This window comes from Columba livia, chromosome 17 (assembly GCF_036013475.1).
Source record: "Columba livia isolate bColLiv1 breed racing homer chromosome 17, bColLiv1.pat.W.v2, whole genome shotgun sequence".
Taxonomy (NCBI): domain Eukaryota; kingdom Metazoa; phylum Chordata; class Aves; order Columbiformes; family Columbidae; genus Columba; species Columba livia.
In genome coordinates, this window is record NC_088618.1 from 6,102,279 (window position 1) to 6,129,516 (window position 27,238).

The window sequence follows — 27,238 nt, forward strand, 5'->3', positions numbered from 1 at the left end:
GTCCAGCAGTGAGAGCTGAGACTTTTCCCTAGAGATCCTTTGTGGTTTTTTTACATTCTGTCAGTCCTGAACTCTTTCCCAAAATACACTCCAAAGGACACTTAGACTTGGTGAGGGTGTTTTTTTTTGATGGAACCGATTTTCTGTTTTATTCTGTAAATTACCCCTGCGGGATTGCTGTGTCTTCATCTGGACCTCCTATAGCACACCTGAACAAACTTGATATATTCCATTAAACTGTGTTTTGAGCTACCTTTAGGATTCAAATTCAACATGTAGCTGAGCTGTGTGAACATTTTGAAATGTGCTTTTAATTTTTTCTTGGACATCTGTGCGTCCCTGCTGTAGTGGCCCTGGAGCAGGACGCTGAGGCCGTGGCTGTGCTGCCTGTCTGATGTTACAACCCTTCTGCAGGCCCGGGAGCTTGGAAAGGGACACGTTTTGGTGTGCAGGGGATAGGCCAGAGCACGGAGGGAAATAACCTGGGAAAAGGGTCCATGCTCGTGAGGGTCGGAGGAGCGAGGGCAGTGCAGAAGGGAAGGAAACCTGCAGAATCGCTGCCTTAGCTCAGTCCTTCCCAAATCGTAGAAAACAGTTTAAAGCAAACGGGTCTTCCTGCATAGAAGTTCTAAGATAGGAGGGAAATCTAAGGTCAGCTGTAACTTTGGTATTGCAGATGTTTTTTCTTTAAGTCTTAAATAAGGAAAGAATAAAGTGAAATAGAACTTCAACCAAAGGCGCGTTTTTACCGAATGAGTAAGAAATCGTTAGAAATGCGCTCACCTAATGAATCCTTCTCTCTTTTATTGCAGATAAAAGAGTACGAGAAACTGGATTCTGAGGAGGAGCGTCTGAGCCGCAGTCGGCATATTTATGACACATACATAATGAAGGAGCTGCTGTCCTGTTCACACGTGTGTATCCCCCACATCCCACACCTTAAAAATAACTGCTGCTGCATTCAGAAAGTACAGTTAAGACTATTGCTGAAGCAGCTTTTGCTGCAAATACTTGTAGTGCTGTGGATTTCAGTTCGCAGTCCACAGGACGGGGTTGGACTGAATTCAGCGTGCTTCTTGCTGTTTTTGCAGTGATGAGGTGTAAAGATTAGCGGTGCGTGCCAATTTTTATTAAACGTGGTACGCAAAGGAAATATTTGGAGGTTTATCTGGTTTATATTGCTTTAAACTAAATCTCTATTTTAAAAAGAAGAGAAAATGAGTGCAGTTTGTGTGTCTATATTCATGTACGTGTATATGTACATTAACCAACCCTCCCCACAACCCAGCAACAGCCTTGCCCTGCAAACTCACAGAATCGTGAGCTGTCAGTAGCTCTGTGGGACGCTCTGGGAGTTTTATCCTGGTGGGATGGGGCTTTGGATGACGGGTTTAAGGAGTATTTTGTTAAGTAAAGTCATGGTAAAAAGTCCTTGTCAACATCTGTCTCTGGAGCCATCCCTGTATATGGGATTTTTCATGAGGAGCATCATCTAGCCCTTTATCTTCACCTCTCTGCTCCTCATCTTCCCCTCTCCTGCCTCCCTGCTTTACAATAATTGTTTTACTGCATGTTTTGCAATAATATACTTAGGAGAAGCTCTATTCCATTTGTGCTGAAATATGTGTATTTTCTGTATGGTTAAAAGAGCAACAGCACTGTAGAGTTTCAGTGAACCCTCTGACATTTCCAGCTGTTTGAAATCTTTCTTTTTCTTCTTCAAAAGCCTTTCTCGAAACAAGCTGTAGATCACGTACAATCACATTTAGCCAAGAAACAAGTGCCAGCCAGCCTTTTTCAGGTGAGCTCAGACAGTCTGAATGTTCAGCTTTCTTCACCTGTTTGACAGTAAGTGACTTTGTGCTTATTATTTAAGGAAACAGAATAAAACGGTATTGGTAACATATTCTTTGCTGTAATAGTGGCATTAGAATGCTTTTCTAAGTCAAATAAAAATGACAAATTGCTATTCTTATCTGAAGTATTTTAAAGCACATTTATGAAAGCTTTTTTAAACCTTCACAAATTCTAAATTGGTAAAAGAAAGTGTGGGATTTGCATATCCTGCATTGGAATAGAAAAATAAATGGTATCCTGGCTGATTTGTGAAATTATGCATCTTTTGTGGTGTTATTTACTTGCGAAAATAAAGAAGCGAGAGGTAAAACATTTCTGTTGTTACAGCCCTAATACACATTGACACAAGACAAGAAGTTCAGAAATACGCAGGGTGCATTAGTCTGGTTTTGCAGATAATGAACCTCATCAGTAATGAGCGTGTTTATAAGCTTAAATGTCTTTGATGATAATCTTACCTATTTTTATATATCGGAAAAATGTGAAGATTGCCCCTGCTTGATTTTTCTTGCTGCTGAGTGAACTGTTTTTAACGCTGCAATTAGGCGAAGTGACAAATTGATAATGACATTGCTCGAGTTACCTCTCGGTGTTAATTGGACTGGGGTTTGAGGTGGCTGCATGCGTGCTGTATTTAAGTATATTTGAAAAACAAACTGTGCTGTGTCTGTTTTGTCAGATGTGTTGCCCACAGATGGGTCCTATACACAGGTTTCATACAGTTCTTGCCCAGCAAACATTTAAGGTTTTCTAACTCATGAAAATATTTTGTGTTTGACTTCAGGGCACCTGCTCAGATTCCAAAAGCTCAGTGTAGCTTGAATGCTTCACTGAGCCTTCCACAAGGAAAGCACAGTTACTTAGTGTGAGTTATATGTAATGGACAGAATTGCATCATCAGTTTATTGTATGCTGCAATATTAACTGTGTTCCTTAACCCTTTTTAGCCATATATAGAAGAAATTTGTGATAGTCTTCGAGGAAAAATATTTCAAAAATTTATGGAAAGGTATGAACACGACATATTATCTGAACTTTCTACCTAACGCAGCAGGAAGCTGGGTCCCTTGGTTGAGGTCTGGACACCTTGCAATTAGCAGAAAAGGTGTGATGAGGGCACAGCCCTTGGTCTGTGCAGTGTGGCTCATCCAGCAACAGCCAAATATTCTGTATGCATATTATGATGTTCTGTATGCATATTATGATGTTCTGTATGCATATTATAATATTCCGTATGCATATTATAATGTTCTGTAGGCTGGTTGGGGGGATGCAGCCAGACTGAAGGAATAGTAAAAATGCCTCTGTAGAACTATTATTTCTTACTCTGAAAAGAAATACTTAATTATTTATGTAGAAACGAGAAAGGCTTTTGTTGGCGACAGCTTGCGGTATTATTGTTGTTTTTCCTATTTTAAGATAAACTGAGTTTAAAATGTTCCTTGGGGTATACAGAGGTTCATTAGCAGAAATCGAGCCACCTCTGTTTTCTTATAATTATCTTTCTGTAATTTAAATGTTTGTTAGTTCCAAACTTAGTTGTTTTTAAAAATTTAAAACCGTCTGCGAGAGTGATGTGAGGCCATACTGAGCACTTACAATTACAGGGTAAGGTTATCTGATATCCTTCTCTTAGAAGGATGTAAAATATTAAGTGTGCGCTGGCTAGTAATTGTTTTACTCAGTGGGGGTGAGATTACAATTGTTTGAAAGGAAGACTGTCATTTACTAAATAGCACAACACGCCCTAGTGCAAACTTTATTTTAAATAATGTTATCAGAATCTTGTCATTTCCTATAACACTTTGCACAATAGTCTCAGACAACTTTTAAACATTTTTTCCCACAGTGACAAGTTTACTAGATTTTGTCAATGGAAAAACGTAGAACTAAATATTCATGTAAGTACTTACAAGTATATTTATCTTGTCAAAGGATGAAAATGTTCAATTTGAATACTGCTTCCGAAAAGGCGTATGGTGAATGTTACTGATCTGCTCCTCTAGTTAGATGTACTATCCTCATGATTCCTTTCTGGGTGTCCCTTCTGCCTCTCTTGATTAATTGCTTTTTGGGTTTTATAATGGCTGAAGGGACCTGAGCCGGAATTGCCCCATCCCCATCTGTCCCCTTTGTCCCCCCTGGTTTTGGGGTTCTCCGCACACCCCTTCCCTCTGTCCTGCTCCAGTATGAGGTTTTCTGTCAAACAGCCTCCTCCTCCTCCTGCCTGATCAATGAGCCCGTCGGCCCTTGTCACCAACAGCCTCATGCATCTGGTTGGACTGTCGTGCTACGAGTCCTCTGGAATATAAACAGTCCGGGGCTCCTTTTCCCAAAACAATAAATGCTGTATGAATTACAGTACTTAAGTATCTTAACGCATTAATAGATTATTCAGATGTTTTTACAGTAAGATTTTTTGATACTGAAAAATGATGTCTAGTTTCGCTTTGTTTTTTTGCGTTTACAGCTGACCATGAATGATTTTAGTGTACATAGAATAATAGGAAGAGGGGGATTTGGTGAAGTGTATGGTTGCAGAAAAGCAGACACTGGAAAAATGTGAGTATACACACACTTTATTTTAGAGGTAATAGTAAACTCTGAACGAGTAAGGAAATCCTTCCAATCATTTCTTACAAAATCACTGGAAAGCAGCATTGCGTTACTGTATAGTTCTTTGTAATTACATTTCATTCCCAGAGGTTCTGATTTCTGGATCATCTTTAAGCTCAGTGATATTTGATCCTGCCATGCAGCGGAGCTTCAGTCTGGCCGAGCTTTTAAGCACATCCTTCGTTTAAATGCTCTCGTCAGAATTAACGGAGACTGCACATGTTTGAGATTAAGCGTGTGCTGAAGTGGTGTCCCGGGTGCGAGCCGGGCGGTGCAGAGCGAAGCGGCAGCTGCGGGGCCGGGTGAGGTGGTTCCTCATCTGCCAAGGTTGCTCTTCCCACGACAAAGTGCATCAGGCGCTGGTGCTGCCGTGGGGCCGGGACCTTGGCCTCCTCCCCCTGAACGTGGCATTCCAGATTTCTGTCATTGCATACATTTCTGCCCTGACGAGCACGTTTCACTGGCGAAAGGAGTGATCTTTGCTTACGTCTGGAAGGATGTAGTTGCAGTGTTGAACTTGGGTGTGACAGAGCTCTTGGTGGGAATTCCGAGATCAACCCTCTGTGTTTGTTTTTTTTTTCTTTTTCTGGTCTTACCGTTCACACACTTCTGATCATCAGATTTCGATTTCTAGGCATAATTGTCCCATTATGTCCTGTTTTGAACATCCGGGCATCAATTTAACAAATTGTTCTCGATATCTATCCATTTAGCTATTTATTTACACTCCACCAACCTGCTTTCATCTTGCTCTTTTCCTAACGATTTTAGTCCAGGGACTATCCTTAAACACGTATTTTTCTAAGTAAGCATGAAGTGCCGAGGCTCTGCGGTCACAGCTGCCTTCACAGGAATTGTGTGTGCTTGGCATGCTTAATAATCATAAACTTTAGAGCTACTAACAATTGGAAGATACCTTAGCATTGCTATCATGCTCAGTATTTTTTCAGTGAACGTGAGTATTTATGTTAATATTATTGCTAAGAATACTGTCTTTATTCTTGATTTGGTATTTTTTTGAACATGTGTAATTCGTTAATCTGTTCCTGTACAGAAATGAACATTTTATTTAGCTTGAGCCACACTAAACAGGTTTCCACCCCGGAGAGGCAGTTCTCAGATTCCCAGTCATGGTCATGTCTGAGTTTTGCTCTGGCAGGAGGTGGATAAACCTTGGGACTAGCAAGGGACTCAAAGGACACCTTAATCAGTTATCAATAGAGTAAAGGAAAGTGCAGTGTGGTAAAGCCAACCTTTATCAAGTTGGAAGCAAAACTTTAGGTGAGGTTCAGTTTCTGGGTAGAGGTTTGGTTTAGTTCTTTCTTAATCCAGACCTGTTTACCCGTCCCTAATCCAGATCCCGTCCGCTCTAGATGGCTGCCTCTGCCGCACTTTGCCTGCCAGGAGCTTGGGAAGCCACCCGAAGGTAACGCCAGCGGTGTCTCACTAACCCCGCACCCGAGGCTCCTGTCACCTCCCCTCCCTCCAGGACACCGGCGTAGGGGCCCAAATGCAGACAGCAGGCCAAAGCGGGAGGGGTAGTGGTGCTTTTGGAGCACCCAGCTCACTGTAAAAATGAGATACTTGATTTCCACCAGCCCTAAACGGCCCAAGTCACTCACTTTGCAAAGCAGAAATAAAGGGTAGCGTGTGAAACCTTATTTATAGTCATCGTTTACAAACTCCTCGGCGAGAGCACGTGCTGTGAATACATTCCGTGGTTTGGAACTTGAACATTTCGGCATGTTCACGCTCCCTGTCCCCCACTCCTGACACTGCATGGCGAGGGCGCAGGGGCACGAGCCCCGGTTCCCCGCGGAGCCGGCGCGGCGCAGGCGGCTGATGAGCCTTGGTGCGGTGCCGCAATGCGGCCCGAGCGTATTTTAAACCAAATAACCTAAAAATCCATGGCTGCCCATGCCTAGGAAGCGATGGAGGAACACAGGTGTCCTTTGCAGCTGGTCTCTGATGGTAGGCTCACCTCACGTCTTGGAAAAATACCCAGACTGTATTATATCCTGCTCTTGTTTGATGGTTGTTAGGGTAACATTCTTTTTTGAACAAAATGTTATTGCTTTGTGTAATGCAGATGGTAAAAAATGAAAAAGCTTTCATGTGCATATCTGACCTTTTTTGAGTAGAAAGAAAACTTAAAAATATATAAAACTCAGCATGTGTTCAAGATATGACTTTCCTGGTAGAACTGAAACTTGTTAGAATTAAATGGAACTGTAATAGGGTCTCTGTTATTTAACTCACACTGCAAATCCTTGCTTGTCGATATTGGAGAGTGGATGTATGATATGTAATTCCTATATCACTCTGGTTGTTCGGACGCAGAATTATTTGTTAAAGCACATTTTTCTATTAGGAGTTTTCCGTTGAAAATGTGTTCATTCTGTGTGATTTTGGAGGTTTTCTTGTTTGGTGTGTAATGATGTTTTTAGTACCAGGTTTGAGTCTTCAAAGAGCTTCCTTACAGGATACTGTAAATGTGCATGGTATAACTGCTAGTGAATAATACTGAGTTTAGGAGGAAATTTTTTCTGGTGCTTTTTCTGAACAGTTACTATTTTCAGGTATGCAATGAAATGTTTAGATAAGAAGAGAATCAAGATGAAGCAAGGAGAAACATTAGCCTTAAATGAAAGAATTATGCTGTCTCTTGTCAGCACAGGAGTGAGTATCATTGATTTGTTATTATTTTTTTTCTTTTTGAATACAATATAAAAGCTGTTACATATAATACATATTCCATCAAATCAGTTCTATGACATGCAAAAGTTAAACCTCCCTGGAGCTTTCCCCCTGATACCAGCAATGTGTCTGGAATAGGAATGGAAAAGCAATTTTCAGTTTGAGTGCTTACAGAAATCAGCATTTCAGCTAAAGAGGCTTGAGGAGGTTTCCCTTTCTTAGGTAATTCATTCTCTCTCTTCCTGCCCCCACTTTGGTTTTTTTAAATATTCCTTTTACAAGTATTTCTATTTGAGTCTTTTTAATAATCTCACTTGTGATGCATTCAGCATCGTTTTGTCTTTAGGTGCGTGTGCAGTGTCCTCACCGTCCTCTGGTGCGCATGGAGCCCAGGCTGACGGGCCTTCAAGATGGGCTTGTCTTAAACCCACAGATAGTCCGAGACTTGGCGCTGCGCTGCTTGTCGGCAGCTGCAGAACTGCCTGTGCTGTGGTGGCCCTTGTCTTCTGCAAATTTGGCTTTAAAAGATGGAGATGTGGTTTTCAGGGCTTACCCAGAAATACAGAATTATGATTGCTAAATAGTGCCCTTTAATTGTCAAGTGAAAACATTGTGAATCAGACACTCCTTGGTGCTTTCCAGCCTTGCGATAGGCGTGTGGGGTGCTCCTTGTGCAGAAGGGAAAGCTGGTGGCAGTTTTGACCCCAGAAGATTTGGTTTTGTATTTTTCTTGCTACCCAGCAGCACATTTTCCTCTGCTGTTAGAAATATCCCTGTAAGGCAAATCCTAAACCAGAACCTAGGGAAGCTACACAGCAAGGTATAGGCATTTCCTTGAACACAGAGTCTCATTCACGTTTGGCTTGAACATAAGGATAGATAAAGAGATGGAAATTTCTTTGTTCTTTTATATGTGAAATTAAAAATTTAGATTCTCAGTTTGAAAGAGAGTTAGAAAAGAGAGATTTTGTACAAAATGCCACCCATCCACATTCGATACACCTGCTGTTGAAAGAGATGCTGGAGCATTTTGAATATGCAGAGTTAAATAGCTTTGAAAGCATAGAATAAGGCAATTGATTTCATTCCTGAAGATAAGCTGTGAGGTTTGAATGGCACGTGCCTTCCCCAGCGACAGGATTTATGTGCCGCCCGGAACAACGTGGAACTGGGAAGTTCATCATAGTACAATTAGTCATTTAAATGGGAATCCAGATGTCTCTGCAAAACACATCATAACAGCTGTGCAGATTGCACATACGTTTGTGTAATCATTTTTGTTAATCCACCTCAAATCTTGGCATTCACAACTACTACTTGAATAGGGAGCTCGGGGAACTGCTGGGGTTGGCCACTTTTGAATTAACCAGTTGATTCAGAACATTAAGTAGTGTTTTGCTAATAAGATGGACTCTTTGCTCCTTTCCTTCTAGGACTGTCCTTTCATAGTGTGTATGACCTATGCCTTCCACACCCCCGACAAACTCTGCTTCATTCTGGACCTGATGAATGGTAAGTGAGGCTCATGCAGATGATGCTGTTATAATATTACAGAAATATTGGCAGGAGGACTTGCTGAGATCATAAGGAGAATGAGGGGAAAATAATGTGAGGTGTGAAGCACCAGCCTGTGAGCAGGAGGGGTAAATTGATCTACAGAAGGGAATGGCTAGAACAGACTGGAAAATCTCTGATACCTCATAAGATTAACATATTTAAATAAATATATCAAAGGGCCGACGAGGCTGTAGGTGTAAGGAAATGATGGTCACGCAGAGAAGTGTATCAGGAGATCAGGGACACAGCGTTCAGAATAAAAATAAAAGGGCTACTGTAAAGAGCTCTGCAAAGCAAATAGGTGGGGGAAGCGTTCCTCAAAGGGAAGAAATTGTATCTGGAAGCCTCAGTGCAACTCCGGTGAGAACACAGAGAGAACTTGGCAGAGGTAAGAGAGGGAAGATGCTGATGTGCTGACGGTGCTCAGCACTGGTGGGACTTAGACTTGAGCTCTGGCTGGTCCTGCGGGACCGAGAGGTGTTGGGCACATCTGCACCTACTGGCTGCACAGCTGGAAATGCAACTGAGAAATAAAGCCCATATCCTCTAAGTCACAGCCTGGCTTTGGTGTTTTGCAAGTGAGGATTCTCATTAAAGTCTAAACTGTCGGTCAAATTCAAGTAACAGGCCAATTATTTTAGATCTGTAGCTTGATCAGAAATGATTTTCTAGGAATATTCACGATTTGATGTGCTGGTGGTGTGGATTAGCTCACAGAGTGACACTGTAATGTGCCTGTTCTTTGATTAGGAAAGTGTGAAAACATTCCCCAGCGTGAATATTTGAATATGTTGGCCCAGGTGACCTTTCGAGGTCCTTCCCAACCCAGGCTGTCCTATATGCGAATTTATTCAGATATTCAGAAACCTGTGTATGTGGCCGCATTTTCCTTGCTGTGGAAATCCTCAGTTGCTGGATTAGTCACTGAGTGCAAATGTATATGAAGTAAATGCATTTTTATCTTGGAGTTTGAGTGATCAAGTTTCTGTATTAACTTTCTCAGGTATATGATCACTGTGTGTACTTGCAGAGTGTGTGTCTGGGTTCCTGTGTGCTCCACAGGTTGGAATGTCTGCTGTCCGCCCATGAGGCAAGATTTTACTGTGCTTTTAATTGCATCTCTGCCCTTTTGATTTTAGGAGGCGATTTGCACTATCACCTCTCCCAGCACGGAGTGTTTTCTGAAAAAGAAATGAGGTTTTATGCTACTGAAATCATCCTGGGTTTAGAACACATGCACAATCGCTTTGTTGTATACAGAGACCTGAAGGTAATGGTTAACGCAGCGACTGTGTTCACACAGCTGGGCGTTCGAGAGCAGTGAACAACCCAGATACCGAGGAGTTAAACAAAGTATCTGACCTGAAACCTTTTCTTGGGAAGAATACAGATTATTTGTTTATCTTTGGCTGGTTTTACTAATAATTTTTCGATACAGATCTAATCTGTGTTATTATCTAATTTAACGGGCCTGGGAGATGCTTCCTTGGGGTCAGAATAAATCCTGTGGAGTGTCATTGATCTCACCATCTTAATGATGCTGTTAATTTAGAAAGTAGTGTATTTCTGAGAGCCCTGGGAGAGGGGTGTGGGGGGGGATACAGTTGCTCTGAAAGCAATGGGAGCTCGAGGCCAAAACAGATTTAATCTTTCATGTGTTTTCTGGTTTTGCTCTTCTGTTATTTGTCAGTATTTCTTTATCTCCCCTGGAGTTGATACTACATTACAATGTAGATTTTATCTAGAAAGTGTCAGTTATATTGACATAAAAAACAAAACCAAACAAACCCCAGCCTCAACTACCTATTACCAGGCAGTACTGATATTTGAGAATGAGTTGCTGTGTTCTGAGAATGTGTAGTTCTGTCAACTGAAGAATGCCAATCCGTAACCTTTCTGTGTCCGTGCATTTCTAGCCTGCAAATATCTTGTTGGATGAACATGGGCATGTGAGGATATCAGACCTCGGGCTGGCCTGTGATTTCTCCAAGAAGAAGCCACACGCTAGTGTGTAAGTGTTGTGTATGGGGCTTTGCTGCACATAGAATTGTTGCTAAATAACACCTTTATGTGTCTTTATAATTTAACTTTTCCTAAAGGACAAAAATAGCACTTTTGTGGCACGAGCTGCCTTTGTAACACAGCCACATTGGGTGCTCTAAGAAGACTTTTCAGTTTCCTCGTCCTGTTTTCCTGCACAGTCGCAGCAGCTGATGTGTAGGCATGGCTGGGAGATGACACATGATTTCGAGATGATTCACGGTTCAGAGAAGATAAGAACCTGAGTTAAAGTACCAGATTGTTTTAATTGTCCTCAATGGATAATTAAATGTTCTGAAGCTGACTAAAAACCAGGATTTATTGTGTCTTTCTCTTTCTGGATCTCTGCAGAACTAGAGGCGGGTTTTGTTCCCTTTTGCCTCTTGGCATCGTCGTAACTGGGATCTGAAGTTCTTTGGTTGTGCGTGAATTCACATCTTATCTGGCATGTTTTATTCTTGGGTCCTCATTTGCCCTGATTTGGTCTCAGAATTTATGCAAAAAACAAAGCTTCATCCTGCTATATCTTAAAAGATTTGCAGTTCGGTAGCTTCTTGAAAAAGTTCATGCTAAATCTCGCTGTAGCCATGTTTGCCTGATCGTTTCTCTTGTTGTTTGTTTTAAGGTACCTGCTCAGTAGATAAACAAAATATGTACATGTATGTGTGGTCAAAGCAAAAGCAAAATCAAATGTTTAAAATTGATTATTTTAATTATTTATTATCTTATTGAGAAAGCACCGATTTGATTTGGTTGCACTGAAGGTTTTGTCTCTTTCCGCTCCCCAGCGGCACCCACGGGTACATGGCCCCCGAGGTGCTCCAGAAGGGCACGGCGTACGACAGCAGCGCAGACTGGTTCTCCTTGGGCTGCATGCTCTTCAAACTGCTGCGGGGGTGAGTGGGGGCTCCTGGCCTCTCTGCGTGTGTTCTCAGCCTGGGCCTCGTCATTCTTTGTCCCTTGAAATACTAATATGTAACCTATTACATATTACCTAAAATTATATCTTACTGCCATCTCTTCAACTGAGACCAAGTCTGCACGCGAGACTGAAATGGGCTTTTTTTTGCCTCTAAAATAAACAAAACACGAGTTCTGCTTCCTTTAGCAGCTGCAGGTGTGGTGCAGTGAGGAAGGTGGACGCTCTGTCCACTCTTTTGACTTCTACTGATAGGCGATTTACTCATCTCCTGGCAATTGCTAGTGTTTTAAATGATATGGTGTTATTCATTGCTTAAATACACTAGCAGCCCTGGTAAACGATGGGCTTCATTTTATGTCTGAGACCTGCTGTTATGGTGAAACTCTGCTGCACTGTTCCCTTCTTACATGATACTTTGTCTTCTCTTTCGTAGTGTTTGGGTAAGTTGGAATATGTGGAAGTTTCCATTTCCTGACTCTGGCCTGTTACTGTGTTGGAATACAAGAGTATTTGATAATTACAGCTTTGTCAACTGGTACCTCATCTGTAAACTTACGTGGCTATGCAGAATTTATTAAGACTACAGGATTTATCTGAACAGTCAACAACACTGACAAGTGTTTGTTGAAAATAACATCGTTGGAGTAAATGGCAAAACAGAAAAAAAATCTTTTAAGCTTTTTAGAGTGCTTCTCTGTAAAACTGATCATTAGTTAAATCATCCTGTGTCCTTGCATGTAATTAATTATGAGCTCTTACCTCTATCCCAGACACTGTACAAAGGAAGGTAAGCAGGTGGCTCCTGAATTTAAGTATAAAGCTGTATCAATCTAACATTAATACTTATATAATTAAAATAGACTAAATGTAAGTGTGCAAATAAAGTGTGGCATAAAATCTGCCCAGAACTCCCCAGTGAGTCCTTTTTTTTCCCCTGATCTGCTCAGATCCCCATTGTCAGAGTACACGAGACTGGACATTGGCCATTCACTCTTGCCTGTTGGGCTTAAAAACAGAAAAATGGGAGTCCTGCTCTGTCATCAGATCCATTCAGCAGAAATGCTTTTGAGGGTAACAGGGAAAAAACTCTGGAGCAGCAGGTCTCCGGTTGAAACAAGCTGGTACACGCTGCCGTGTGGCAAGACAAAATGCTTTGTAATAGCTAATTAATATCTTGATAGGTAAATAACATGGTAGTTTTGAAAAATATCATTCCCTTGAGGTTTTGAAGAAAACAGAGAAATGGGGAATATATCCTAAATCTAATTTTTAAAATCTCAAATGTTTCTACTTTCTTTCATGCTGTTTGTATAAGTACCACATGCTAAATCTGTAATATTCCGAGGTCTGCTATAGCTAAGGGAAAAACTCAAAACAGAATTACAAAGTAGGAAAGTGATAAAGATGGTAATTTACCAGATACCATCAAATATCTTCCCAAGTAGTTGTGATATCTGTGATTATCTTCTATTTCATCTACTTACTTTAAGATCTTGCTTCGTTCTGTGGGTCGTACTCAGTTTCCGTATATAGATCCATGTTTTTAAATATCTGTGCTGCGATGCAATAATTGTTCCAGGTTTTCCTATTAGATGAAGCTGTTCCGGTTTTTGGGAGACATAAGGCATTTGAAACACCTGATATTTTTGAGGTAGCTGGCAACCACAGTGCGCTAGTGCGTAGAGGCTCATTTTGCATTCTAAGTGCTAAATATTTTACTGCTTGTTTTATTGTTCTGCAGGGCAGGATTGATGAGGTGGAAGAATGGGACTAAAAGGATGCTACACCCTTTCCTGGGGTTGCCACAGCTGAAATAAGCTGCTATGTTATGGCTTTACATTTATTAGTGCATTTTCTTATTTCTACAGTCACAGTCCTTTCAGACAGCACAAAACCAAAGATAAGCACGAGATCGACCGGATGACGCTCACCGTGGTAAGGATCCTGGTGGTAGCTGCACTTACATTCCTCTTGTTTATTAAACTCTCGTTTCCTCTGAAAACTGGAACTATGTAGCCTGCTTTGTGAGAAACCTGTATTTACACTTCTGTAATTAAATGTCTCGTATTTCTTTTTCTCACAGAATGTGGAGCTACCAGATTCGTTTTCTCCTGAACTGAAGTCGCTTTTGGAAGGGCTCCTGCAGCGGGATGTTAGCAAGAGGCTGGGATGCCAAGGAAGGAGGTACGTGTTGTCTTCAACTTGGACCACTGCCTTTCAAAATTTGCACTTCTCTGTCATTGAATGAATGAATTCCAAGTAAATATCTGCTTCCTGTTGGGGTGATTTTAGTTTTGGAAAGAGAACATGAAAAAATGCTGTTGCATGGAGTTGCATTTCATCTTCCTTTGGTTTGGGCAAATTTTTGCACAATTTCTGTCATTAAAGATTTCCCTGAGTTCTCTGCAGTCACATTTACGTTGGGTGCTGGTCATGTGTTTTATCCCTCTGTGTTTTTTGTGTCTTTGCCTGATCTGATTTGGCATGAAGTCGTGTTACTTGACTCAGCCATACTGATAGCTAAAATTTACTGCTTTTTGTTGTATCTGTAATGATATCAGCATATTACACACAAAAACCCCAATCCCAAAACCACCAAGCATGGAAAGCTGTGAATACTTGCTTCATTTGGGGTTGTCTATTTGCAAATGTATCTGTTTCATTTAATGATTTTGAGGAAAAGGGCAGTATTTTGTTTATTGACTACAAAACACTACTTGCTCCTGCTAGCCCTACCTTGCTTGTAGCTGTTAACTGAAATTATTCTTATCACCTATTTATAAAGCCAGCATGTGCCTCGTGTGAGACTGAGAGGAGTAAATAAGTGTTGAGGAACCCTTGGCTGTGTGTGACAACGCGTAATTGATGGTCACACCTGGGGCTGGTGCTCAGAGGGGATTTCTTGTGGAGCCTTTGTCTGTGGTAATGACCTGAGGTTGCTTTTCAGCCTCAGGCCTGTCTGGAGTAGCTGCTTATTTTGCCATAAAAGATGTATGATGTGAAGTGGTGTGGGGTACGTTTGTTGTTTAGGAGCAGTGTATGGGATCTGACAACAGAGGAGTGATGTTTGTTGTTTGAAATGATGGAATATCACAGCACAGGAATGAGTGCTTGCCAGACCTGCAGCTCTATTTCCAGTGTTTCCACGTGAAAGTCTTCTCTTCTGTTGTTTACTTAGGAAGAGGGGTTGGTTTTTTTCTTGAAGAACAGCTTTTTGCCAATGTTTTCGACTGGTACAGATGTGACCTTTGAAGGCTTGATATTTCTCAAATACATTTGAGAAGCCCCTTCATTTTGTTGACTTCAGTTGCTTTTATTTTGCAGTGCACAAGAAGTAAAAGAACATCCTTTCTTCAAAGGCATTGACTGGCAGCAAGTCTATTTACAAAAGGTAAAGGATTAAGATAGTAACCTTAGCTTACATGGTAAAGCAGAAAAAAGATAATAAGCCTAAAGAGCTAGTGGACAGAAAACTTCAGAGTTCCAGTCCCCAGCACACATACTCATTTGCAGCATACGTGGAGGATTGTTGATGGAAACTGCTGGATATTCATTACTGCAGGTCTTTCTGATGGGTTGTACTTAATTAGTGCTTTTTCAGGACCACATGACTGTGTGGTTCCTTCTACTTATCTGTCTATAAAGTGTAGAGGTTTTTCCCCAGTTTTTTGGAGGACCGTTTCTAAAAGGAGCGGAGAACTTCCTAGCAATGAAGTTGATTTTCAAGGCGCTTTTGCACAGTCCTGTGTCATCTGTGAAAAAAAAAAAAAAACCAAGAGGCTGTACAGATCTACAGAATGGATTTAAATAATGTCCATTAATTTGCCTTTAATTACGCTGCTTTTAATTTCTAGTATCCTCCACCATTGATTCCTCCCCGGGGAGAAGTAAATGCAGCAGATGCTTTTGATATTGGGTCATTTGATGAAGAGGACACTAAAGGCATTAAGGTACAGAGCTTCAAATGATTGCTGGAGGAAAGCTCGGTGATGCTGGGCTCGGCTTTCCCGGGGGGCCGTTCTGTGCTCAGGGACTATTGAACACGCACGGAGTTGCTCCCGAGTTTGTAAACTTAATCCGTGCTGTTCTGAAGAAGCTGCTCGCGCTGGTCGCTGGTTTGTTGTCACTTGCCAAGTCATTACGTTTTATTTTTTAGATTGGCTGAAATCTACATTCCTATCAAAAGCTTTATATGATAAAGCAAATATTTCGAATGGTCAGACAACTTTTAAGAAATCTCCAGATTTTCAAGAATGCTTAATGGTTTGTAGTTTTAAAAATTGTAATTTGTTTCTGGTAGCTTGGATAAATGGAACTAAGCCTTATTTTAATAGTGTCACCTCATGGTCAGAGAGTGCAGTGGAAAACTCTTACAAACTGTATATTAATGGGAGCAACTTTCTGAGTTAGAAGAGTGATTTAAAAAACCTTAAAGGTTCTCATAGTATCCCAAATCTAATGAAAGGAAGAAATGAGAAGCGAAAGCTGCTGGCCTGTTTCTACCATGTCTGGAGGGGTGTGACATCCCCTCTCTGAAGCCTCCCCGGTACTGGAGACACCAGGTGAATCGGTGCTTGTCTTGGGTCACTCCCCTTCATTATTTTTGTCATATGTTTCTTCAATAGATGAAACGTTATTCTTGTTATTACAGAAGTGAGTCAGGAGGGAAACTAATTGCTTTAAACTTTATAAGCAAAAAAACATGTTGAGTGCTCACTGCGCCTAAAAAGGAGCTGTCTGTCAGTGTCACCTGCTGTAATTACAGAAGTTGGCACAGAAAGTATTTTACGTGTCTAAAGAGGAATGCAGAGAATCCTAGATGTTCTTTATCCCAATAAGCTCCACATCTTCAGCATCGGCTTTAGTCTAACAGGATTCCGGTTCCCTGCAATTCTGGAATGCCATAATTCGAAGGGACACTTTGCAAGGAGAAACCAGGTGGTCTTTTTATTTATTGAGGGAGTCAGATATTCTCAGCAAAGCCTATAAATGGTATAGCCAGATCACTTGCGTGTAATCTTTGTTCAGACTGCCTATAATGTAAATTTATTCTTAGTCATGAGTCAGTGAGGGAGATCATGTACAGCGTCTTTGCGCTTTCGCGGGGATGTCACAGTCTGTTAGAAGGGACTGAATAATTCCTGCCTGCGAGTCAGCTGCAGTCGGAGCTTCCACGGAGGTGCCAGGAGCCGTCTGTGCCCGTGAGGACAGCAGGTTCGAGTGCCTTGCTCTCCTCCACTGCCCCTGCGGATTATATTTGTGCTGCAGAGCGTCTCGTGACACCGAGAAGAGCACCGAGAAGGAATGCAACTGGATGACTGTGGCTTTCCCCCGACTCGGGTGATGCGAGAAGTCCCTGTGAGCTGCTTGTGCAGAATTGCAGAGAAGTCTTCTGCCTTCAGAGCCGGTGTGTATTTTCCTGCTGTGGTACAGCTGTGGATCTCTGAAGAGCAGGAGAATATCAGTTCTGGAGTGTCTGGCCTGGCTGCAGGAGCAGCTTTGGGCAGAGCTTTCCTATCTTACAACTGCAGCTGCGGCTGGAATCGCTGGGCTTGCTCTGAGCAGCGACGTGCGTGCCCGTCGGTCCGTGTTGCGGAACAGAACAGGAATTTCTGGAATTGTGCCCGAGTCTCTGCTGCGGGAAGCCTGGGAAGAGAAATTTCCTGAACAGTTGGGGTCTGATTCCCCCGGCGCTGTTGCAGTGAGGGGCGAACCAGCCCTGCCCAAGGATGACGCTGGGCTGGCTCTCCGAAATAAAAGTCTTGTTTATCTACTGGAGTGGCTGGAGAGAGCTTTAACTCATCCTCAAATGAAAACCATTAATAATTTTATAGGGAAAACATTGATGGCTTTTTGTGCCGCATCAAAATGCTAAAGCCAGGACAATGCTGTATCGAACAGCAGACAGTGCTTCCCCAGAGATCCAGGAATTTTACTTTCCTTCAGTGCAATTCAAGTGCTGTAGTTAAGGATTAGGGGAGAAGAGAGTCTGTACAACAGGAAGATGGAGGTCTGCAGCATGCACTGCTGAATATTGAAGGTTAATTATTAAGAATGTAAAATCAAGCTGTGGAAGCATGGAAGGCATCATAGTGTAGAAGTATCTTTTCATTTATTCATGGAATTTTTGTGCTGAGGAAGTTTTTGACATGCTTAGATGTTAACACTGATTAAGCAAAGTTAAGAATACCACTGCTTAGATTTAAATAGTTATTTAAATGTAAAGTCTAGAGAACATTATGGGACAATGCTGAGTAAGGCTTTTAGAGTTATCAAACCAAACACATTTGAGCAGGTGGCTTGTTTTGTGTATATAAATGAATATCTTTGCTTAAATTAGTATCTGTTTTTTCTCTTGTTCATACCTGTTTGTTCTGGTAAGGTTAGAGTTCAATATATCTTTTAAAATAATACTGTTATATGGATAACTATTACTTATTTGGGATAAGAATAGTAAAAGTTTTTAAAATGTCGGGGTTTTTGTGTTGTTTTTCTCTTGCAAGTTGCTTGATAGTGACCAGGAATTGTACAAGAACTTCCCTCTGGTAATATCGGAGCGTTGGCAGCAAGAAGTAGCAGAAACTGTTTATGATGCAGTAAATGCAGACACAGATAAAATTGAGGCCAGAAAAAGGGCTAAAAATAAGCAGCTTGGCCACGAGGAAGGTAATCTGTCAAATACGCTTCTCTCTGTCTTTTGCTGCTAGCTGGTAATTCATGTGTTTGATGTTCCACATAACAGGCTCTCATATTACTGTCATTCACCTGTAATTGTTAGAATTCATTTAGTCGCTATCGTTTTCTTAAGACATTTCTTAATGTTTTGTAATGCTGTATGGTGACATAATGTTTTGGAAAATCTTTTGTACCCTCTTTTAAAGATCGTACTGTACAGCCTTTCATCGCTTTGTTTACGGTGCGTGCTCAGGAAAGAGTACGTGGGATTTGATTCGGTGACAAAGGAGCTGGGGGAGAAAACAGGAGGTGCTGCACAGCAACATCACTTGTCTGCGCGGGGATGTTGCAAATGCTGAACTTCGCATAGCAATATACAGTTCTTTTTGTAGTTAATAAGATAACTTTTTCAAGAACCCAATTCTGTTCTTGGTTGCTGCACTGCAGCCGCACCAGCTCCTGTAGTTAAGGCAGAATCGGCTCTGTGTGTGTAGCGCCTTTGCAGGAGGATGTTGGGCTGTCCCTTGTTTCGCATGCTGATGTTTCCTCTCGTTGCAGATTATGCACTTGGGAAGGACTGTATCATGCACGGCTACATGCTGAAGTTGGGGAACCCCTTCTTGACTCAGTGGCAGCGTCGCTACTTTTACCTCTTCCCAAACCGACTGGAGTGGCGAGGAGAGGGAGAGTCACGGGTGAGTCCAGTTACTCCGGGGACCAGCAGCTCCCAAGGGCACAAAACGCCAATCTGGGAGCTCACGCTCAGCCGTCCCTCCCTTGCGAGTGGTTTTGTCCAATAAATGACCAGGGGATTCAAGAAACTTGAGTATCGCCTTAATTGATGGGTAGCTCGCTTGCACTGAGGAAACATAGAGTTGACTTGAGAAACCTGTTTACTTTGTTTTGTTACGTTTTTAAAAGGAATATGGTAGTTCATGGTGTTGTTTTTCATTTAGGACTTCTGGACTATTTATACAAAAAAACATAAACTGGTAAGGTCATAAATGCTATAGCATTTTATTTCAAAGAAAATGCTATAGTAACTTTAGTTTAGTCCCACTGTGGTCATGTGCTAGGCAGATCGTTTGTATATTAAGTAAGATTTTGGAATTTCGAAACATTGTTCTCCTCTTACAATCTATAGGGAAAGCTTTTCTGCAAGCTGTTTTGTATGATTGGTTTTTTGTAAGTACATAGTACTTAAATATTCCCTTTGAGCTCTTTCAAATTGTAAGTGCCTTGTTTAATAACAGCAGTTATACTTGGAAAATACATAAAATTATGTGCAACTCTCTTGAGAGAAAATAGTGAATATTTTGTTTGTAGCCACACCTATTTGGAGATTCTTATTTCATGCTGTCATTACTGGCTTTCTTAGCTTTTATTTTGTTGTCTCTGTTGAAGCGACCAAGCCCCTTGCTAAATCTCTCTCTTACCTTATAATCTATCTTTAGTTCATGACCTGGTCTTCATAAATAAAGAAATGTTTGTGTAGTGACTGTTAATGTTCATAACTAGATTTATGTGGGTAGTCCAAAGAAATTAGATGTTGGCTTTATTTGATGGGCAGCTGTTTTTTTGAATCGTCTCTTTGCTTTATTTTTGCAAACGCTACAGCAAAACCTACTGACAATGGAACAAATAGTATCTGTTGAAGAAACACAAATTAAAGATAAGAAATGCATCTTACTGAGAATTAAAGGAGGAAAACAGTTCGTCCTACAGTGCGAGGTGAGCCGCTTGCTTTTCATTAACTGTTAATCAGACTGTTTTGCATATGAAAGAATGATTGAGAAGTTTTTCAAGCCCTCCCATTATGTATTAACTAAGTGCACTTTACGATGCAAAGCTGAGCCTGAGCAAAACTAGTTTTTGTCACACTCGAATTTTGAAAGCAGGAAACCTGCAGCTCCACCAGTCTCTGTTGGGGATTTCTAATGGTATTTGGGCGAAAATGAACTAAATTTAATAAATAGCTAAAAACTTCAAAACTTCTCAACCTATGTGGGCTTTGAAGGCCTCGTTGGCTCGTGTCTCCCTGCAGGTAGGTGACGGGGCTGCTGCGTTTGCGAGGGATGAACTACATGAGTCCTCAAACATCTGGACAGGCTGTGGTTGCTGCCGTCTTGCCTGGCTTTGGCGGGTGGTGGAGAAGCACAGGGCTCCACGTTTTGAGTATCCAACTTGCTCATTCCTTCGGAAAATTAAAATAAGTTACTTAAAGTGGTGTCTTAAGAGAGAAGACACAAGTGGCAGTTTACTATGAAGTGCCAAACTACTTCTGTATCTCTTTCAGAGCGACCCAGAATTTGTTCAGTGGAAAAAAGAGCTGACAGAAGCTTTTACCGAGGCACAGAGGTTGCTGCGCCGGGCTCCAAAGTTTCTCAATAAATCTCGCTCCACAGTTGTAGAGCTTTCAAAACCACCGCTCAGCCACAGGAACAGCAATGGGCTGTAGGAGAAACCGAGAACAAAGCTCGCTTGGGGAAAGCTCCTTTGTGAACACGTTGAGCTTCACAGAATCCTTATGAATTACTTTGTGCAGTCCCGGATGCGGGATGTGCTTAGGAGAGGACGAATTAGATGTTTACAGCGTGGGGCGATGTCAGAACTCTGTGTCCGGAGGTTGTGAAGATGACGCGTGGCAAGTGAACCTGTGCTCCTCACAGCGACCAGGCGGAGAGGCCGGGTCTTGCTCCCCGGCGGTGTCGGAACCGCGGCCCATTCCTCTAGAACTCCTGACGGAAGGAAGATGCTGTTTTCTCTGCAATACCCGTGTTTGGTGCGCACCGAGCCTGCTGGCTGGATTCGCTGGCGTGTGCGATCCCGATGGTGCCCGTGGCTGTGGAAGGAGCTGCAGACTTGCCGCGTTTGATACTGGATAACCTCTGATCTGCCGTGTTGCCATGTTCTTTCCAACCGTCGCTGCTGACTCTCTAATGACCTTTCTCCATACTGCTGATGATCAACAGTGGGACTCTCATGCACTTCAAAGTACTGAATTCTAACTGTCCTGTGGTTTAAATGTTATTGCTACTTCGTGGAAACATTGAACTCGAATTATTCACTTGGTTTGTTGTACTCACTAATAGTAGCTACCACCGTTTTGCTTCTTCTACGTATATGCAGTACTATAACTGACACAATAGAGTAATAATTGGTGAAGAGGAATTTATGGTAGCTTCATCTAGTGCTCTGTTGTATAAATTGACTATTTTAGCACAGTTTTTAAAGAGCAGATTCCTTTTGACAAGTTTACAGTGAACATAAAGACAGTTCTTTTCCATTTCAGGTCAACTGGACTTTTTAAAAATTAAAAAGAAATTATTCAAATCCACTGCATTCTAGTGCATGTACTGGGTTAAAATGTCTGGGTACCTCGGTACGGATTCTGGATCACTCTTCAGTGATGGGACTTGTGGATCCTTCTCTGTTGTACATAAAAACATGGAGCAAGTGTGTTCTCATAGCGTAGATACCCCAGACTGTCACCGTAGCTCAGCTCAGGAGGTTCGTGCACACATCCCATGGCTTGGCTTGCAAAAGGAGTTTTAATTTTCTTTTCTAGAGAGTTCAAGCTGTCCGCATTGAAAACAGTCTGAGAATGCTGAGGAAGGAACTGACAAAACGAGCTGATCAAATGCCAGATCTGTATTAATCCTACTTGAGACATCAGCTGAAGCAAAGATACAATCTCTTAACCGTTCGGCAGCTTTAGCCATGTGGAGTCAGCCTTTCCCTGGTTACCGGGATGTTTTGTAAGAGAGGTCAGGGCTGAATTTAAACTGTTTTCTGATTCAGTAAACACCTTGGAGAACATTTTCTGCTCAGTTACGGTGGTACAGCTCTCATGGTCCCTGAAGACGATGGGAGTTGCATCTGTGTGAATGGGAACAGAAGTTCCTCACGGCTGGTCTGGTTTGTGTTGCTGCCGGATCACCAGAGTCCTGGACCTCTTTCCTCGTAGAAAAGTAAAAATTGGCAAAACCAGGAGGATTATTCTAAAAGTATTTATCTTGAACACACTTGTAACAAAATGGGATGTATTTGCTCCGAGAAGTGGGAGTGGTGTAGCATGTGCTGTTACATGTGTGTGAACTCTGCCGCAGCAGAAAAGGAAAATGCACTTTGGAAAGTGCCCTGTGTGAGTCAGGCCATGTCTTTTAATGATTAGTTTTTCTCTAATATTTTATGTTGAGTTACTCTGTGAAAAGAGGACCGACTTCCCTGTCTTTCTTCCTGGTGAGTGATGTTTGGCATCTCAGCATCCCGTGTAAGGAGCAGTGGTGTTCACCGCGCTTTGGAACAGAAAGTGGCTCGTCTTGCTGGTGCTGTGCCCCAGCTGTTGTGAAGCTTTTCCTAGATTACCGCACAATTCTTCTTGATTTGGAAAAAAACTCGGCTTGTGACACAAAACACTCTTAGTCCTCCCATGCTTTCTGGATTCGTTATCGGTTCCCTTCTCTCTCGGTTGTTTTCCACGGTTGCTTTTGATGGTAGATCCGTGTTCGCAGTTTTGCCGTTTCGGATGCAGCGAGACGTGGATTCCGGGCGCTGGTGTTTGTGAGGAGGGGAGGGACAGGTCTGCAGTTGGAAATTGTTCCTCAGAACCACAGGTTTTATATGAAAGGAAGGCTGTGTATTGACTTAGGGAAATATGTGTATTTTGCCATGCGAGGAGCTGGGATAGCCCTAGAAGATGCTCGTTAGTGTGGTTATTAGTGCCTGGTCTGTACCAGACAGGGAGCAGAATAGTAAAAGGAATTTAATATTTGTTTTTCTTTAGTACTATGGTTTATAGACAGTTACTATTTGTGACACATTCGACTGTGTGTCTATTGTATGCAGGGAAGTTGGGGTCCCGGTAAGACACAGATTGGGTGTGGAAGGGACTGGAGCTTCTGGTGTGGAGGGGGAGCTGGAATTCCGCCCGTCAGAGCAAAATGCTGCTCCAGACCAGTTGTTCCTGCGTTATATACCCCAGATTCTCTGATGTACTTTCTTTTTTCTTGGACAAAGATTCTCAATGATTTTATTTTACATGAGGGTCTTCAGCTGTATGTGTAGAACATCTTGTTGAATGCAGAGAACTTAAAGCTTGGTGGTGTCCTTTACACATTCTGACCACGCTTGTAGGACTGGTGTTTTGTTGTGTTTTGTTTTCATTTGTGTTTTTGTTTGTGGGGTCTTTTTATGTTCAGGGAAGTAAAGATAAATCCGAGCTTTTGGGCATCGACAGAGCTGAGTGAATGATTAAGCACAGATTTTTTTTAAAACTAAATATCTGAAAGGCCTTTAAAAAAAATCAGCTGTACTGATGATTTAAGCACGCACGGGAATTGTCTCTTGTGTTTCAAAATAGAGAATTACATGCCAGATAGAGCCGCGTGAAGCGCTCCCTGACACAGCCACGTGCCTTCGGTGCCGCGGGGATTGTTTGTGGTAATTCCGTGTGTCTGGCAGTGCAGCGAGGCTGGTCCCGCACAGCGGGTGTGCGACGTGCTGTGGGGAGCTGGGCTGGGACTTGAGGGAAGCTCCAGCCCTCTCCTGGGTATTTTCCCTTTTCCCTTGTTTCCCCTTTTCCTCCACGCCGAGGTAGGGCGGCATTTTCGATATGTGGAAGTCACTGTAAATTAATGTCTCTCTCAAGGCATACAGCAAATCTCTAGCCAAATCCAGACCTCGATGAGTTGCAGTTTGAGTGCAGGAGAAGCAAAGCACCAGTTGTTCCTGCTGTGAGCAGAGTGTGACCGAGGAACCGGAGCTGGGCAGGAGCTTGGCCGGTGCTGTCAGGCGCCCCCGTGTCAGCTGAGATGTCCCATGGTTGCAGGTATCAATTAGGCAATTTGTATTGCGCAAATTATTTTGCAATTTCATGAAACTATTAAAAGAATATTTGCTATTTTTTTTAAAATCCTTCACTTAAGCGTAGCCTCTCCAGTTTTCAAAGCATAAAAGCTTCTTCAGGTTAGTTGCATTTGAGTTTTTCTTCTCCCACTTTCAATCCGGCGGGGAAAAGAAAGGAAATAGCATAATCAGGTTGGTTTTGGTTTTAATATAAATGCGGGTGTTTTCAGTCCAGTGCAGAGACAATAGGAAACGTTGTGTATTTGGTGCTAAAACGGTTGTCACCCCGGACCAGTGGCTAGATGCTGTTGACGCCCAGAACTGATGCGGTTTGGATTTGTGGTTCTTTTTGTACCACGAGTAGAATCCAGCCCCGTGCGTGTGATGGTTCGTGCACTGATGTTTTGTAGGTTTACAGCAAACCAGCTCACGGACCCTGAATCCCGGAGCTCTGTGTGTTGCTCTATTCCTGGCAGCTGATCAGCTTTAAATCCAGATTCTTCTCTAATACCGTGTACGGACCCACGTACCGCAGGCGTTCGCAGTCGCACACTGGTTTCGCTTGTCCCGACACAGCAGATGGCAACGATACAGTTACTTTGACTCTGAAATGCTCACACTCTAAATGTATATGGAGGAAGGACTATTTTGATGTGTACAGTAGAAAGTAAATAATTCTGGTTATGTTGATTAATATAAGGAATGAGTCAATTCTACAAATTATAGGAAAAAAAATGAAAAGCATATTTTGAAAAAGCATAGTATTAATTTTAATATTGTAAAAAAGAAAAAAAGAGGAAAATATCTAAAATATACAGAGGACATATGTTTATCCAAATGTCTGAGGAGTTTCAAGATAATCTACTTTTGTTTTCTGTTGATTTCTATGCCATGGTGTACATATTGTGTGGATTGAACATTGGCTGTTTTAATACTATTGTTAAATTGTATTTTTATTTTGTGTTAAACTAATCATCACAGACTCAGCTTTATTTTGTTTATGTAAAGGTTGCTATGCTATGTAGGTATAAAACCAAGAATTCTATTTTAACAAAAAAAGCATTTTATATTATTTATTAAATACATGTTTCTCCAACTTCTGACATTCCACAGAGTTTCTGCTCCGTATATGTATAGAAATGACAGTTCCTTTCAAGCAGGATCAGTCAGCTTTATTCTGTTTTTCATAGTAAAGTTGAAATAGCTCCTGTCAGTCTGTCACCAGCACCATCAGGACCGTCTCGAAGTGCAGTGGCTCGTGAATGTAGAAACATCTGAAAAACTCTTGCAAATAAACCTCTTGGTTTGATATTTCTAAATTTCCCCTTTATTCCTCAGCATTCCAGAGAGCGAGCTGGTATTTACCCGAGTCCAGGCTGGGTTAGGGAGAATTAACCACCTTAAATTGCGGCAAGCTGTTAGCTTGGTGTTTGCAAAAGCTTGGAGAGCAGCTCGTGTGTTTGCAAAGCTCTTTAATTGCAGGTTAATGAGGGCAGGGCCGGAGGTGCCGCGGTCAGAGGGCAGAGACGGGCCAGCGGATATTGGGGATTGCAAAAGTGTCTGTCCTGGGAAAGAGTTTTGCTGTCTCGGGCTCCTTACGTGGTTGTTGAGAACAGGCAGGAGGCCGTGAGGACCCCCTGGGCTGTGGACGCGTTCGGAGCGCTGCTGCACACCCACAGATAGCCGACCCCGGCACCTCCTTCCCCAGCAAGGCACAAAAATAGCACCAAATTCAGCAGATAACTCACTTGCTAAAAATAATTCCAGTTGCAGTCGTGGCCTCTGCAGTTTGAGGAATGCTCAAGGTATGAAAGCTCGTGCTTTTCATGGCCGCGGTGGTGGAGCCTGGAGTTCGTGCTCCTCAGGGTTTGACCAAGTGACATCTCAAGGGTGATATGTGGCTTTTGGCAGCTGGAGCTGCCTCCTCTCATGGGGCGGCGGTGGCAGCTTTTCCTCGTAGCAGTTCTTGCCTTGTTTTCCATTTTCCCCTTCTCTTGTCGGCCTGACAGTGTTTTATTTCTGCGGCTGAGGAAGGAGCCGTGGGTTGCGCACCCAGAGCAAGAGGCCACAGTGGCTGTGACCCGGTGCCGGTGGGACTGTGGTATCTCAGCATCACCCCCCAGAAACATGCTGCGATCGGGACAGTGCTGAGTCCAGTGCTGCAAACCTAATGTGCCCAAGCTGGGCTTCCTTAGGAAACCTGGAGACAGGCGCAGAAAACTGGTTCTTTGGTCCAGGGTCAGGGTTTGTCAGGCTTTGTGGAACTCTCTGTGCTGCCAGGCTGGAAAAGGAGCCAGAGCTCCTGCTGTGGACTGGCCTGGGGGTGCGGCTGGGAAGAGGCATCTTTTCATTAAGGGAGAGATTGCAATTAAAATGAGACTGAAAAACAGAATAAAGCGAGAGCATCCTAGGAGAAAGGCATTTTTACAAACACTGTTTCAGTGACTACATTTGGTCCTTAAAAAAAAATAAGGAGCAGAATCACATGAATAGCTACTAGTGATTTAAAGAAATATATTGAAAGAGAACCTGTTTTCAATGTGTAATTTAATGGTAAGAAAAGCCAGTATCTGTAAATAACTTTAGATATTGTATCTATGAGAATCATTCTTTGGTTTTATGTACTTGGCTCTTTTCATATTTATTGTGCGGAGGAGGGTGTGCCCGGTGCCGCTGCCGCGCGTCCCGGGAGTTCTCACAGACTGTCCTCAGAGTTTACAGTCCTCGGCGATTCGTGACCGATGTGCCACACTTAGTTAATTCCGACTTTATTTTTGTTTTGTTTTGTTTTTTTTATTTTAAAGGATTATTTTGGCACAGCTAAGCTGCTTCTGTGTGTTGGTCAGTACATCTGCTCTCATATGACGAGAACCCCAATAAAATCCGTCCTTTGCGTGTGTGCTGCCGCCTGGTGTGTCTTGGTCTCGCCGACCCCGTCCCGCGCGGTTCTGCGGGTGGAGCCCCCGTGCCCTGGTGCCCCCAGGTGAGTCCCTTTGCTCGCCAGAGAAGCGGCTGTTCATGGTGTTG

The 27,238-nt window shown here is 42.4% G+C and overlaps 1 protein-coding gene across 3 annotated transcripts in view; it reads left to right on the plus strand.

Moving 5' to 3' along the window:
* Positions 1-27,111, plus strand: part of GRK3 (G protein-coupled receptor kinase 3) — a 61,033-nt gene extending 33,922 nt beyond the window's left edge. For 2 of the 3 annotated variants that reach the window (XM_065033639.1, XM_065033640.1), the window contains 18 exons: positions 813-914; positions 1,727-1,801; positions 2,805-2,866; positions 3,707-3,758; positions 4,328-4,419; positions 7,053-7,152; positions 8,604-8,682; positions 9,867-9,997; positions 10,644-10,738; positions 11,556-11,663; positions 13,558-13,624; positions 13,773-13,873; positions 15,014-15,080; positions 15,544-15,639; positions 18,193-18,355; positions 18,923-19,059; positions 19,982-20,095; positions 20,661-27,111. In XM_065033639.1, the coding sequence (XP_064889711.1) occupies positions 813-914; positions 1,727-1,801; positions 2,805-2,866; positions 3,707-3,758; positions 4,328-4,419; positions 7,053-7,152; positions 8,604-8,682; positions 9,867-9,997; positions 10,644-10,738; positions 11,556-11,663; positions 13,558-13,624; positions 13,773-13,873; positions 15,014-15,080; positions 15,544-15,639; positions 18,193-18,355; positions 18,923-19,059; positions 19,982-20,095; positions 20,661-20,822 (1,803 nt within the window). In that variant the 3' untranslated portion in view covers positions 20,823-27,111. The other variant, XM_065033641.1, reaches the window with a different exon arrangement.
* Positions 27,112-27,238: the final 127 nt, after the last annotated feature.